The sequence below is a fragment of the Anas platyrhynchos genome, chromosome Z (genome assembly GCF_047663525.1).
Source record: "Anas platyrhynchos isolate ZD024472 breed Pekin duck chromosome Z, IASCAAS_PekinDuck_T2T, whole genome shotgun sequence".
Lineage (NCBI taxonomy): Eukaryota > Metazoa > Chordata > Aves > Anseriformes > Anatidae > Anas > Anas platyrhynchos.
The window spans coordinates 68,946,522-68,958,697 of record NC_092621.1 but is presented as its reverse complement, the minus strand read 5'-3'; the positions used below and the strand labels follow the sequence as shown (position 1 = coordinate 68,958,697).

At 44.3% G+C, this 12,176-nt stretch overlaps 3 protein-coding genes across 11 annotated transcripts in view; 2 read left to right on the top strand and 1 right to left on the bottom strand.

Moving 5' to 3' along the window:
* The window catches only part of BDP1 (BDP1 general transcription factor IIIB subunit), a 56,807-nt gene extending 56,062 nt beyond the window's left edge, over window positions 1–745 (bottom strand). For all 7 annotated transcript variants that reach the window (XM_038169728.2, XM_038169733.2, XM_038169732.2 and 4 more), the window contains exon 1: window positions 474–745. In XM_038169728.2, the coding sequence (XP_038025656.1) occupies window positions 474–607 (134 nt within the window). In that variant the 5' untranslated portion in view covers window positions 608–745. The remainder of the gene's footprint in view (window positions 1–473) is intronic.
* Window positions 746–772: 27 nt separating this feature from the next.
* Window positions 773–5,203, top strand: LOC101792525 (small EDRK-rich factor 1). Its single transcript, XM_027446136.3, has 3 exons — window positions 773–917; window positions 4,105–4,213; window positions 4,717–5,203. Exons 1-3 carry the CDS (start codon window positions 911–913, stop codon window positions 4,787–4,789), a joined length of 189 nt encoding a protein of 62 aa, XP_027301937.1. The 5' UTR covers window positions 773–910; the 3' UTR covers window positions 4,790–5,203.
* SMN1 (survival of motor neuron 1, telomeric) lies at window positions 5,198–10,194 on the top strand. 3 transcript variants are annotated; one of them, XM_038169736.2, is made up of 9 exons: window positions 5,198–5,375; window positions 5,457–5,548; window positions 5,646–5,762; window positions 5,958–6,131; window positions 6,479–6,622; window positions 7,111–7,182; window positions 8,218–8,328; window positions 8,802–8,887; window positions 9,631–10,194. In XM_038169736.2, exons 1-8 carry the CDS (start codon window positions 5,198–5,200, stop codon window positions 8,856–8,858), a joined length of 945 nt encoding a protein of 314 aa, XP_038025664.1. In that variant the 3' UTR covers window positions 8,859–8,887; window positions 9,631–10,194. The 3 variants fall into 3 exon arrangements, with proteins under 3 accessions (XP_038025664.1, XP_038025663.1, XP_038025665.1); XM_038169735.2 differs by having other exon boundaries at window positions 9,627–10,194; XM_038169737.2 differs by having other exon boundaries at window positions 5,229–5,375; window positions 5,477–5,548; window positions 9,627–10,194.
* The last annotated feature ends 1,982 nt before the right edge of the window (window positions 10,195–12,176 follow it).

Genomic DNA, 12,176 nt, shown 5'->3' with positions numbered 1-12,176 from the left:
TGAGGTCTCTTCCAACCTAGAAATTCTGTGATTCTGTGATCCTGTGACTCACGGCGTGCTGTGGAACAGCTTTCGGCAGGCAAGAAAGGAGCTGGACTGAAGGCAGCACGGGTCGACCGCAGGCACGCTGACACCCGAGTTACTCGTTAAAGATATCGTAAAGGTGCTGAACTTAGCGATATGGTTTAGTGGAGGCCTGTTGGTGTCAGGTCAGAGGTTGGACTCGGTGATCCCGAGCTCTCTTCCAACCTAGAAATTATTTTGCGATTCTGCGACCGCGTGCAACGCCACGAAGGACATTTTAAGGAAAAAAAAAAAAACAAAAAAAAAAACCGCCGGTACTGGCGCACGTACAGCCAGCTAGAGGCAGCGGCGAGGCCGCTCCGAAGGACAACCCACAAAAAGCCCCTAAAACACCGAGAAAGCCGCGAGGGGACACCACCACAACGCCGCCCACCCCACTCGGCACTCACCCCTCGTCACGGCTCCCGGCTGGAGGCGGCGGCGGCGGCTGCGGCTCAGCCCCAGCGGCTGCGGGCGCTCCCTGTGTCTCCCTGCCGGCGGGCCGCACGTTGGGCCGCACGCTCAGCCGGGACCGGCGGAACATGGCGGCGGCGGCGCTGAGGCGGCGTTAACGGCCCGCGGGCGGCGCGAGCCCCGCGCGCTCACGGCATGGCCGCCGCCGCCTCCTGCTGCTGCCGCTCCTCCACCGGCGCCGCCGCCGCGCGCGTCATCGGCGCGCGCTGCTGCCGCCGCCACCGTGGGCCACGCCCCCTCCCCGCGCGCGGCGCGTGACGTAGCGGCGGGCGAGGCTTTATAAGGGGAGCGCGCGGCGGGCGGGCCGTTAGAAGCTTCTAGCAGCCGGTGAGGGAGGTTGGGGGGCGGCGGTGCGCGGCCACAGCGTTCCGCCATGACCCGTGAGTGAGGAGGGGACCCGTCACGGAGCGGGGATTCGGGATGCACCCCGGGGAAAGGCGGAGCGGGGAGCCGCGGGCGGCCCGGGGGTTGTGCGGGGCCCGGGGTGGCCTCGGGGAGCCGGGGGCGGCCCTCACGGAGCGGCCGTGAGGGGGGGAGGAGGGAGCAGGGAAGGAACGGTGGGATTCGGGCCTGGCTGTTGGCCAGGCTGTAAAAAAAAAAAAAAAAAAAAAAAAAAAGGTTTCTGCGTGGTTGCAAATAGTTAATAGCACGTCGTTTTTTTTTTTTTTTTTTTTTTTGGCGTTAGCGTGCTGTTCAAAACTAACGTGGATAGATCTGCTCTAAAATAGCGGAGCCTAGAATAGCCCCACTTAACCTGGTAGGTGCTGCGGCTCTTCTGTCTGCTGCACAGGACGCTTGGCAGCACTGAAACTGCCCGTGGTTAATTAAGGAGGTGTTTTTAAGTTTGGACTTCATAAAAAAAACAGAAAACACGCCCTCACATACACTATATTATACGCTGTGCTGCTGGAAGCACAAAGGACTACATCATAAACGGTCTATGTGCAGATCAGACCTTGAATTTGAAGAAGCAGGTTGATGGCTTTTGATGTTTTTTTTTCCTGTTCTTGTGATACTAGGATAACTACGGCTTAAGTTTTGAGGAGAGGTACAGTGTCCCACAACTAATTATAACAGAGCGGTTGCATTTTGTTCTGTGACCTACTTTAATACAGTACTGAAATGCTAGAGGTGTAGCAGTTGTGGTATGCCACTCTGCTGTTCGGCCTTTGCTGTGGGATATGTTTACAGTTCAGGGCTTTGGTATTGATCACGTGGGTCTCCTTCTGACTTCAAGTAGTCACATGGTAAAACAGAATAAGATTATATTGTTTATTAGCAATTGTGCCTCTGAATTCATAAATTCACGGTAATTGTTGCACTGTGAGATTGAAGCAGTGCAAATACCTGGAACCAAAATAGATTTGTGAAGATGTTCATTGCTAGATGAATTGGAGAACTTTTTTTTGGCACTTGTCTTCCACTGTTTACTTTAGTGTTCTATTTTGGGAATGTGGTTGCAGACAGTTCTATTCAGCTGGAAGTTCTGACTGTGATTAGATCCTTTGCTACTCAGAATGTAGTCCAGGGATCATGACCTTAGTAGTCAACCCTTACAGCCGTTCTCTTTGACCTCCTTCCAGTAAAGACAATTGCTGCTTGTTTCAATACTGTACAGAGGCCTTCTGCTTGTCTTTCTCTTCAAGGACAGATGGATCTTGGAGATGGGAGAGGAGGGACAGGCAGAAGCAAGGCTGTATGTCTTGCAGAGGCAGGCCCGGACTGGGGTGCCAGAGCACAGGTATAAGCAGGAAGTATGTACTGGCCTTTAAGTAGCTGTTAATGCCTGAATTTCACATTACAGAAAGTGGAATTGGCATCTTGTTAGGACCACATTTAATGGAAGATTTAGTTTTATATTATGGAATGTAGCAAACAGGACCATCTCCTGTGGAGCTAGGGATTCTCACTCAGCATCTCAGGTAAAGTGCTGGGGCCAAACAGTCCTTTTGCAATATTTTCTTGGAAATAGAGATGATAAAGGAATACTTCTTTTCAAATAATAGTTTGGGTTTGTATGCTCTGTGTGCATACTATACTGCTGTTCCTTCCCCTCTGCTCTCCTTTGCTTTGCAGAAATAGCAGCCAAGGTTTTCATTGGTGCCATTCAACTTGCTTCTTGAGCTTTCAGTCTTACATGTGTTCTGTGGACACCCTGCACAATATTTGCCTGGAGAGGAAAGAAAGGTATAAGGTTAAGGGTGGAGGATGACTGCTGTATAAATTTTGTCTATAGCAGTGTGTTTTGGCTTCTCACCTCCTTTTTTGTCATGGTAAAAGACTACACTTAGTTTAAGCACCACAGAAGACCTGTCTGATAGCTGCTAACCTGCTTGCATGATACTCGTACCTCTTCCTTGAGCCCTACAAAATCCAAGGGCCATTTATAGCGTGGAAAGTATCATCTGCTCGTGAGTCATCAAGTTCTAATCAACTCTACTACTAACAGTTCTACATGGCAGAACTTCAGGGACAGGATCTCATTAATGCTGGTGGTGAGGAGGAAGCAAGGAGTCTTGATGAGGACCTGTAGTTCTGAGTAGGTATTCAGCTTTGTGAACCCCTTTCTTTCACAGGGTGCTCTGTGTTGCATGGTCTGTAAACTAAACCTTGGGCTGGAGCTCTTTGGCTGCCTTAGTACTGAGTAGCAAAAAAGAATTAAACATCCATACAGCTGCTTGTATACTAAGTGGTCTTCTCTGCTTTCATAGTGCTAGAGGAAGGCAACTCTTAGTAATTCATAGTCCTAACTGAGTTTCTGAGGTATGTGTGCATTATTAATCCCACGTTAAGTGGTTTGGGGGACTTTAATAGAATATAAGGTCAAAGTTCTCAGATCTGACATTGTCTTACCCATACTGGTCATCCTCTAAGTGGCATCAGCGGAAGTGTGTTCTTCTACACATGGGTGCAAGGCTCCCAGCTGCTATTTAGTAAGTATGAGCAAGGTTTAAAAGGTTCGGCTGCTTGACCATGGGATGTGATCCAACATCAGTGATTTTGCACGACAGCATGACAGACTGAAAGCAGATAGACACGTCTGGATTCCAAATATGTATGTGCTTTTTGATTTCTTAAGAAGGCCTTGGGCAGAGTTTGAGGAAGTTTTATAAGCTCTCTCAGACTGCCTTAATTTTAATGATGTAATTCCAGTGTAAAGTTAATTTGTACGCTCTGTTGGATGCTGGAATCATGTTCAAGGCTCCTGGAGGATGGCTCCTCTTTGGAAGAGTAGCTGTCATTGTTTTGCCCAGGTCATTGATGGGATGGTCTGCCTTCAGTCTTTTGGAGGAAACTGCATTGTTCACCTGGAAAAATGGCACATTTTGCAAGGAATGTTGAGATGGATTTTGGTGATCCTTTGAGCATGACCTGTAGGAATGTAAGCGTGAGAAGTAATAGGCTGTCTTGCCTCTCACGGTGCACCTGGCAGGGAGACCATGACAGAAGATACTGCCACTGCCAACAGGCAGAGCCAAACGTTACCACCTTTGTAATCAACTCCTACACACACAAAATGCATGTGGAAAGTGGTAGGACCTATATAAACTGTACGGTATCTTCTAGGTGGGAACCAACGTGAACTTGCTCGCCAAAAGAACCTGAAGAAGACTCAGGAAATCCACAAAGGGAAAAGGAAAGAAGATAGCTTGTCTGCTTCTCAGAGAAAACAGAGGTGAGAAATCTAGCACTGTGCTTTTGCCCAAGTGGTTGGGCAAAATGAGAGGAATCAGAAAAATCCAGTGTCTTACCTTAAACAAGCAGATTTAAGTATTTTGCTCAACTCAAGTGCCAAAGTGTAAACCCTGGATGTAGGTTTTGCTGGGTCTGCTGTTGAACATTTTTTTTTCTTCCAAGACCTGGAAAGGCTTTTATTTCTTTTTAGCAACTTTTTGCATGATGCTAACAGCGGTATAACACTTTCTTGAAGATGCTTGTTTCATTGCACCCTATATTTCTAAAACTCAGAATTAGATACAATCCATTAATCAAGCAGCTTTTCTAAATCATGGCGTACCTTGATGAAAGGACCGGCATGATAATGGCTGAGATGTTTTATTCTAGTATTTTCCCGTTATCAAAACGGGGTTTATGTAAAGGGCTGTGGAAAAGCCGGAGGAGACTGTTTAGAAAAGGAGCAAGCTGTTATCTGAAATGCAATGTTTTTTTTCTTCACAGGGACTCTGAAATCATGCAGCAGAAACAGAAGGCGGCTAACGAAAGGAAGTCTCTGCAGGCAGAAGCAAAATGAAGCATCCCTGCAGAGTAGACAGGAGTGCACCGCTGCAGCAGAAAGGCCTAGAGGATCATTTGTGAAAATGGCCAGCCATTAAATGATTTCAGTGTTAATCTTGCAGCCTTGTTCAGCTAGCGTTAGTTTGTCCTCTGGTTAGCGTAGGTGTAGTTGTCTGGAATGCTGTTTCCAAGCCGACTGCTCTGCATGTGTAGCACTGGTAGTACCGGGCGCTCGCCGTGCTCCGGCTTGCGCCGTGTCTGTCTCTTCCACGGAACGGTTCCGGGGACGAGTCTGTACGCCTGCACTTAGACCAGGTTTTCTTTCTCGCCTTTCCCAGAAGCTGCGTTGGGCTCGCGGTGCAACACGCCTGTAGCCGCGCGTTCTCCCCTATTTAACTATTTTTACAATAAAAAGAAACCTTGCATGGCACCCGCCTGGCCCGGGTCAGCAGCGGGGGCGTGGACTCGGGAGGGCCGTGGGCTTGGGGGCGTGGCCTCGCCGCTCCCGGGAGCTCCCCGCGGCGCGTGCGCAGTTCGCGCCGTGCCGGTGCGGCGGGGCGGCCATGTCGGAGCGCGTGCTGTTCCGGCGCGGCACCGGGCAGGTGGGCGGCGGCGGGGGGGGGGACGCTGAGGGAGCGGGGCGGGGGAGGGTGGGGGGGTGAGGCGATGGCGGCGGCTGTAAGGCGCTGCGTGGCCTCCGCAGAGCGACGACTCGGACGTGTGGGACGACACGGCCCTCATCAAGGCGTACGACAAGGCGGTGGCCTCCTTCAAGGTGAGGGGCGGCGCGGGGGGACCCCCTCTTCACCCCCCCCCTCCCGGGGCGCGGCTCGGGGCCGGTGCTCACGGCCGCGCCCTGCCTGTGCCCCAAGAACGCCCTGAGGAATGGGGAGTGCGCCGAGCCCGCCGACAGGCAGGAGCAGCGGCCGGGGATGAAGAGGAAGAACAACAAGAAGAACAGGAACAGAAAGAAGGGCAGCGCGGTGCAGGTGACGCGGGGCCCCAAAACGGGCTGCTTTTACCTCAAAAGTAGCGCTCCGCGGGGGGAGGGCGGCGAGAGCGCCGCAGAGCTCGCGTACCGCCACCCGGTACAGTGGTTGGGACAAAAAGCGGGGCGGAAAAAGGCTTCTTCCTCGTCAGTCGCTGCTGTACTTGGTTACCTGCCTCTCTCCCTCCTGCTGCAGTGGAAGGTTGGTGACAGCTGTAACGCGGTTTGGTCCGAGGACGGCAACGTGTACCTGGCAACGATCGTCTCCATAAACCAGAAGAGGGGCACGTGTGTCGTTACCTACGACGGATACGGGAACAAGGAGGAGCAGAACCTGTCCGATCTACTCCTTCCAGCCAACGACGAAACAGTAAGATGGGGGATTCTGGGGAGGCAAGGGGTGCTTTCCAGCATTTCTGGCACCGCTGCTGTGACCAGACGGGTTATGTGAGACTGGAAACCCAATTGCATTGTGAAGGAACACAAACTGATGCAGGCGGCAGAAGCATCCCCTTACTTCTGGAAGTCAGCGTGGGAGACGAGAAATTTATGAGTAAAAGTAAACCTAGCTAGCGTGATGAACAGGTAGGGTTATGAGATATCTCCTCAGTAGGATTGGGAAGGGAAGAAAGAGGGCTGTCCACACTTTTTCACGCTGAAATTGCGTTTTGCAAACTCATGTTTAGTGCATCTTATAAAAATGTTTTGGTTTTCCAGAATGAAAACGAGACTCCATATTCAACAGATGAAAGTGAAAAATCTTTCCAGTCACCTCAAAACAAAAACAACTGCACAAAGGCAAGATTCTCTCCCCAGAACTTCCGTTTTCCCATACCACCAGCAGCCCCCAGCCTGGGAAGGGTAAGCTTAGTCTTATCTGCAGTAATTCCTATACCACTGTTAAGCCTGCTCGCTAAATTCTGAGACAATAGTATAATATTTGTCATATAGTCACGGAATCATAGAATAACCCGAATTGGAAGGGACCCTCAATGAACAGAGAAATTATCTGTATGTTTGTGGGAAGTATCATATATTCTTCATGTAAAAATTCAGATGCCTTCTGTGTAGACTTCTGTTTAAAAAGACTTTTTTGAAAGCTTGTGTTAAATAGAACCTTGTTTCAGCAGTGGTTACCTCAGGGCGTATTTAATACAAGTTCTACTGTTCTAGTCATGGAATGCTCCCCAGAAATAGCCGTCCCATGTTCTTAATTCAGTTTCACTAAATTGTTTGGATGGGCTGTCTTTAGCTTAAGGTTTGTGCATTGCTTCAGATTCTTGTGTTTAATAAAATCTAATGTCTTAATTTTTTTTCTTAACTTTCGTTGTTCAATTACTTCAATATAGTCTGGATCAAAACTCAGAACACCTCCGCCATTCTTATCTTGCTGGCCTCCACCCTTTCCAGCAGGACCACCGGTAAGTAAGAGTAAAAAGTGTCAGAGATGAGTATTGGTGATCACATTTTTTCCGAGTGTGCTGATCACCTGGTGTCCTGGTTTCAGTTAGGACAGAGTTAATTTTCTTCCTAGTAGCTGGTAGAATGCTATGTTTTGGCTTAGGATGAGAAAAGTGCTGATAACACCCCGATGTTTTAATTGTTGCAGAGCAGTGCTTATCCTAAGCCAAGGACGTCTCAGCTTCTTGCTCTGTCCTGCCAACGGGCAGGCTGGGGGTGCAGCAAGAGCTGGGAGGGGACAGACCCAGGACAGGTGACCCAAACTAGCCAAAGGGGTATTCCAAACCATATGGGGTCATGCTGAACAATATATAGGGGTGGCTAGCAGGTGGGAGGAGGGCCGGACTGCTTGGGGTTAGGCTGGGCATCGATCTGCGGGTGGTGAGCAATTACATTGTGCATCACTCGTTTTGTACACATTATTATTCTTAGTACTATTATCATCGTTTATGTTATTTTTTTCTGTCTTAATAAGCTGTCTTTATCTCAACTCACAGGCTTCACTTTCCCATTTCTGTCCCTAGTCGCAGAGAGGGAGGGGGGAGTGTGAGCGAACGGCTGTGTGGTGTTTAGCTGCCAGCCGGGTTAAACCACAACACTTGTTTTTAGGACATATTTCTGAGTTAGACTCCGTATTTTCTAAATATTTGACAACCCATTCAATTGCAAATATTGCAGAGATCTAGCACAGGGGGCCTGGTCTCCACTTATTACCTTACATTTGACTAACAGCATTCACTGATACCAATAAGTATTTTCTTGTTCTAATGAAAGTTTGTTTGAACAGTCAAACTACAGGAACCCTGCTCCTCCAGGCTTTGGAAACCAAATGTTTTTAGAAAAGATTGTTTTGCTTGACTCCTTTCCAGGGAGTGCATTGAGGATATGTTCCTTGTTTTCAGTTTTATATTTTGGTCATTTAGAATTGGTTGCTATCTAACATGGCCTGTACTCCACTGAAACAAACAACTTACATTTCCTTGGTGTTTTCTTAGCTGATTCCTCCTCCACCACCTATGGGGCCAGATTCTCCTGAGGATGATGAAGCATTGGGAAGCATGTTGATAGCCTGGTACATGAGTGGTTATCACACTGGCTATTACCTGGTATGTGCAATTTCTGTCTGGAAGTATCTTTGTAATCCTGCTTTTGTTTGTGTGTGTTGCTGCTGCTGTAAATTATAATAGTTAGATTTAAAAGTATTTTGGATTATATGCATATTCATGTCCTTGAGTAGGGGTCACATGAGCCTGGATGTTTGTATGGTTGGTGTTGTTTTAGTTCTAGGTCCTCCTTGAAGGACTAACTTTAGTATATCTTGCTTCAGATTATATAAGTGATTTTTTTTAATATGATTTTCATTGGTCAAGAAATAGAGATCTTAATCATTCCATAAAAATACTATTTGTAATGGGGACAGGTAGTTTAATTTCTGTCCTGTTTAATGCTCGATGTCTGATCTCTTGATTTGTTAAGGAATTAAAAAAAAAAAAAAAAGTTGTCTGTAAATATCTTTATTTTGTGACAATATCTTGTTTTTACAAGAAAGTTAAAGCTCTAACGACATTGTGTCCTGTAGGGTTTAAAACAGAGTCGAATGGAAGCAGCCCTGGAGAGAGAATCCTATACAAAATAACTAAATATCCATCACTGATTTGAACAGTTGTAAGTGTTGTAATTTTATGCTAAATTGAGATACACAGTTGCCTGACAAATTTGTCTAGCTCTTGGAAAGTTTTGAATTCCATGCAAAAACTTAATGCTTCAGGACTTCCACCTGCTGTCATGGCTCTCTACAGAGATCTTCTCTGCCATAATTAATTCCTTCTTTGCCTAGCAGCAGTGGAATATTATTTTCTTAGCTAGAGTGAAGGAAAGTATTTTATTGCTGTGATGAGAGGTTTTAACTACCACTCATACCTTTCTCGCCATTTATGTCATGATTAAAACTCTAAATATTTTTTTCTTTAATTTTTTAATTAACACAACTTTTAAGAGTTACTCTATCTGCTTGAGGGTTATTTTGAAGGTAAAAGGTTGTTAACTAAAATACAATTTTCACAGTTATTGTATGCATTTTCAAAAGCAACTGCTTCTTTATACACATGATATAGCGGGATATGTAGCTCTAATTTGTTTTCTGGACAAGATCGGCATTTCAAGTTTACGTTGCTGAACTATTCCCTTTTCAATACTTCAGTGCCTTGCTTTTATTTGGAATCATTTGTTTAGAACTCTCCACTTCTTCATAGAAAAAACTGTTCTTATGGGAACTTGTTTTTCTTATTTTCTGTGACAAGCATTGCATTTCAGTGCTAATGAGTACTTGTTTGCTTGTTGGTTTTTTGTTTTTTTTTTTTTTTAAAGTCTTGTACTAATTCTTGCTTGTTTATTTTTTTTAAAGCCAGGTACAAACGTTTCTGACAGAGGTGTGGTATCACTTTGTGCGTTGGTTGATGGCGAAGATCAGAATGTTATCAAGACAATTAATCTGAATGGTTTCTTGACAGTGAGCTGCCCCTGGTAACAAGTAGACAAATTACTTGAAGCTAGTAGCTGTATGTGCGTTGTCATAAAGACATCCAGGCAAATGCATTTAGAAAGCACTGCAGCAATGAAGTGTTCTGGCTTTTTTTTTTTTTTTACGTTCTTGAAACACAATTTTAAGTCTAATATGAATTGAAAAAAAAAAACACTTGGTAGATTTAATTTATCCTTTATTTTAGTTACTCTTGTATTCTTTTGACTTTTTACCTGACTGACAACACATGAACTAGCAATTACAGTATTTTCAGTTTATGGCAACAATTTATGTTACAGTGGCTACTGGTGGCAATGACCTGAAAAAGATAGACTGCCATATTTAAAGATACCTTATTTTACGGGTCTGAGTATGGCAGCTGAATTCAGAAAGGCTTGTTGTTTTTTCTTTTTCACGTGCTTGTTAATAAAGTTCTACTTTTCAAACTTAATTTAGGCATGTTGTTTGTTTATTTTTCGACTTCCATAGAAGTCTTCCTGTTGGATGAATTGTTCAAATAGGACGGTAACATTTTGGAATGTGGCCTTTTTCTGGTTTTCTTGTGGTACCACATTAAAGCCAAAAGTTGTAGTAGCAGGCTCTGCAAAGATAATTGAAATTGTGGACTAAGACTTTGGCGGTCTTAGACTGACAGTCTTCACTCCTGTAGTACAGAGTCTATACACATAAAACTATATTGTGACTTAGTTAAAGCCAGCGGTATCAATTGTGGGAAAAGTAGTGTAATTCAAACTTGGAACTTTGCTATATATTTGACTCCTTTCCCTACGATGTCCAAATCCCTGAAAAATCATTTTTCTCAGAAAATCATTTTTCCCATAAATAATTGAGCAAAAAGAGAGAGAGAAATTGAAATCATAGTATTCAAAGGGAAGTTTTTCCTTCATTGCCTAGCAAAACTAGATTAAGATTGCTCACTGTCATGCAAATGGTATAAACCAGGTTATCGACTGGTTGTTGCTGAGAGGGACAGCTGCCGTCCACCTCTATAGCTAGTCCTGTGATAGTTTCTGGCATGAAGTTACAAGTGGCCTTAATCAGTTTTTAATACTAGTGAAATCTAGCATCCAATATTATTTTTAGTGCAGTGCTGCTACAAATAGTTTTTTGATTATATTTAAAGGCAAATGATTCATGTAATTCATTTAATTCCAAGCAGAACAACTGAATAGAAATATTTATTTTAAACAGTCTTTAAGCATATTATACATTTTTCTGTAGAAGGCATCACTTAGTTACAATATATTTGTAAAGCAGGTCAGGTTTTTCAATTTAGTTAATTCTGTCTTCCTTAATCCTTTCACATATTTCATTGTGGTAAAAATTTTACAACATATTTATTTGAAATACAGGTGCATAATTCATACAGCAATGAAAAAAACACTTTCAAATGTTTTTAGTCTTGAACAATTGGTGAAAGTGCAAAAGCAGTTGCCAAGATATTTTCAACTCCTAGATGGGGTTATGCACCTTCACAGCATCAAACATTTTACAGTCTTCTGCATCAAGGAGCCAGCCGTGCATCCTAACTGTCACAAGGCCAGACAATTGAGAAACAAGTGGACAGAAGCTCTGACTGTTGATGTACTGGCTTTCATCTGATGTGTTAACATACATGACTAATGTCCAGCTTTCTTTAATTGGGCTTTCTTAAATTCAGAGTTCTAAAGAAGTTTCTCTGACCAGTTCCTGTAACATTGTGATTTACTGAGAGAGAGAAGAGCACTTCTCAACCTTTCGGAAACTTCCACAGGTTGTGCAACCTTTGCTGCAAAAAGAAGCAGAACTCAACCAAGGATTTAAAGATGCTTCAAACCCATCTTGAACATGAATAAAGATACAGTGAAGCTGAGGACTTGTACATCTAAAATAAAACAGAATTGTTGCTATTAAGATGAAAAATGTAGAACTTTGAACTCACATCATTAAGCGTTTTAATGCCTCAGGCTAAGGACAGTGATAAAATAGAAGGTATTTTACCTGTCATATTAATGCCTCAGAAAAAATATATCAGTGTGTTGATGGGTGTGTGATCATCACCGTTACGGAGCAAAGCAAATAAAATACCAGCTTATACAACCACTTGCACGGCTTTTCAGTTTTGCCTTATAGTCAGGCTACTTACAAGACAGAACTCTGGAAAGCAAATCACTGAGGTTTACTGATATACTAAAATATATGTCAAAAATAGAGCAAAATTATAGGACAGACTTAGCATTTGCTTGTGAAATGAATCATTTTTTTCAGTCTCATATATGAGACACTAGTTTTAAGACTGCTATCAAGTATGAAATTCAATAAATATTTTGGTAATGCACTGTTTAGCGACTAGTGCATCTCAGTGGTGAGAGGTAAGCTAATAAAACTACCAACCAAATTATGAAACTCTAGTTTAAAGTCAGTTATTGCTTT

Bases quoted from the DNA above. Each gene is read 5' to 3' on its own strand.
- LOC101792525 (XM_027446136.3), top strand. The intron at 4,214-4,716 runs GTGAGAAATCTA...TTTTCTTCACAG, and splicing joins GCTTCTCAGAGAAAACAGAG to GGACTCTGAAATCATGCAGC.
- SMN1 (XM_038169736.2), top strand. From the start codon at position 5,198: ATGGCACCCGCCTGGCCCGGGTCAGCAGCGGGGGCGTGGACTCGGGAG. The intron at 5,763-5,957 runs GTGACGCGGGGC...CTCCTGCTGCAG, and splicing joins AGAAGGGCAGCGCGGTGCAG to TGGAAGGTTGGTGACAGCTG. The intron at 8,329-8,801 runs GTATGTGCAATT...TGTGTCCTGTAG, and splicing joins ATCACACTGGCTATTACCTG to GGTTTAAAACAGAGTCGAAT.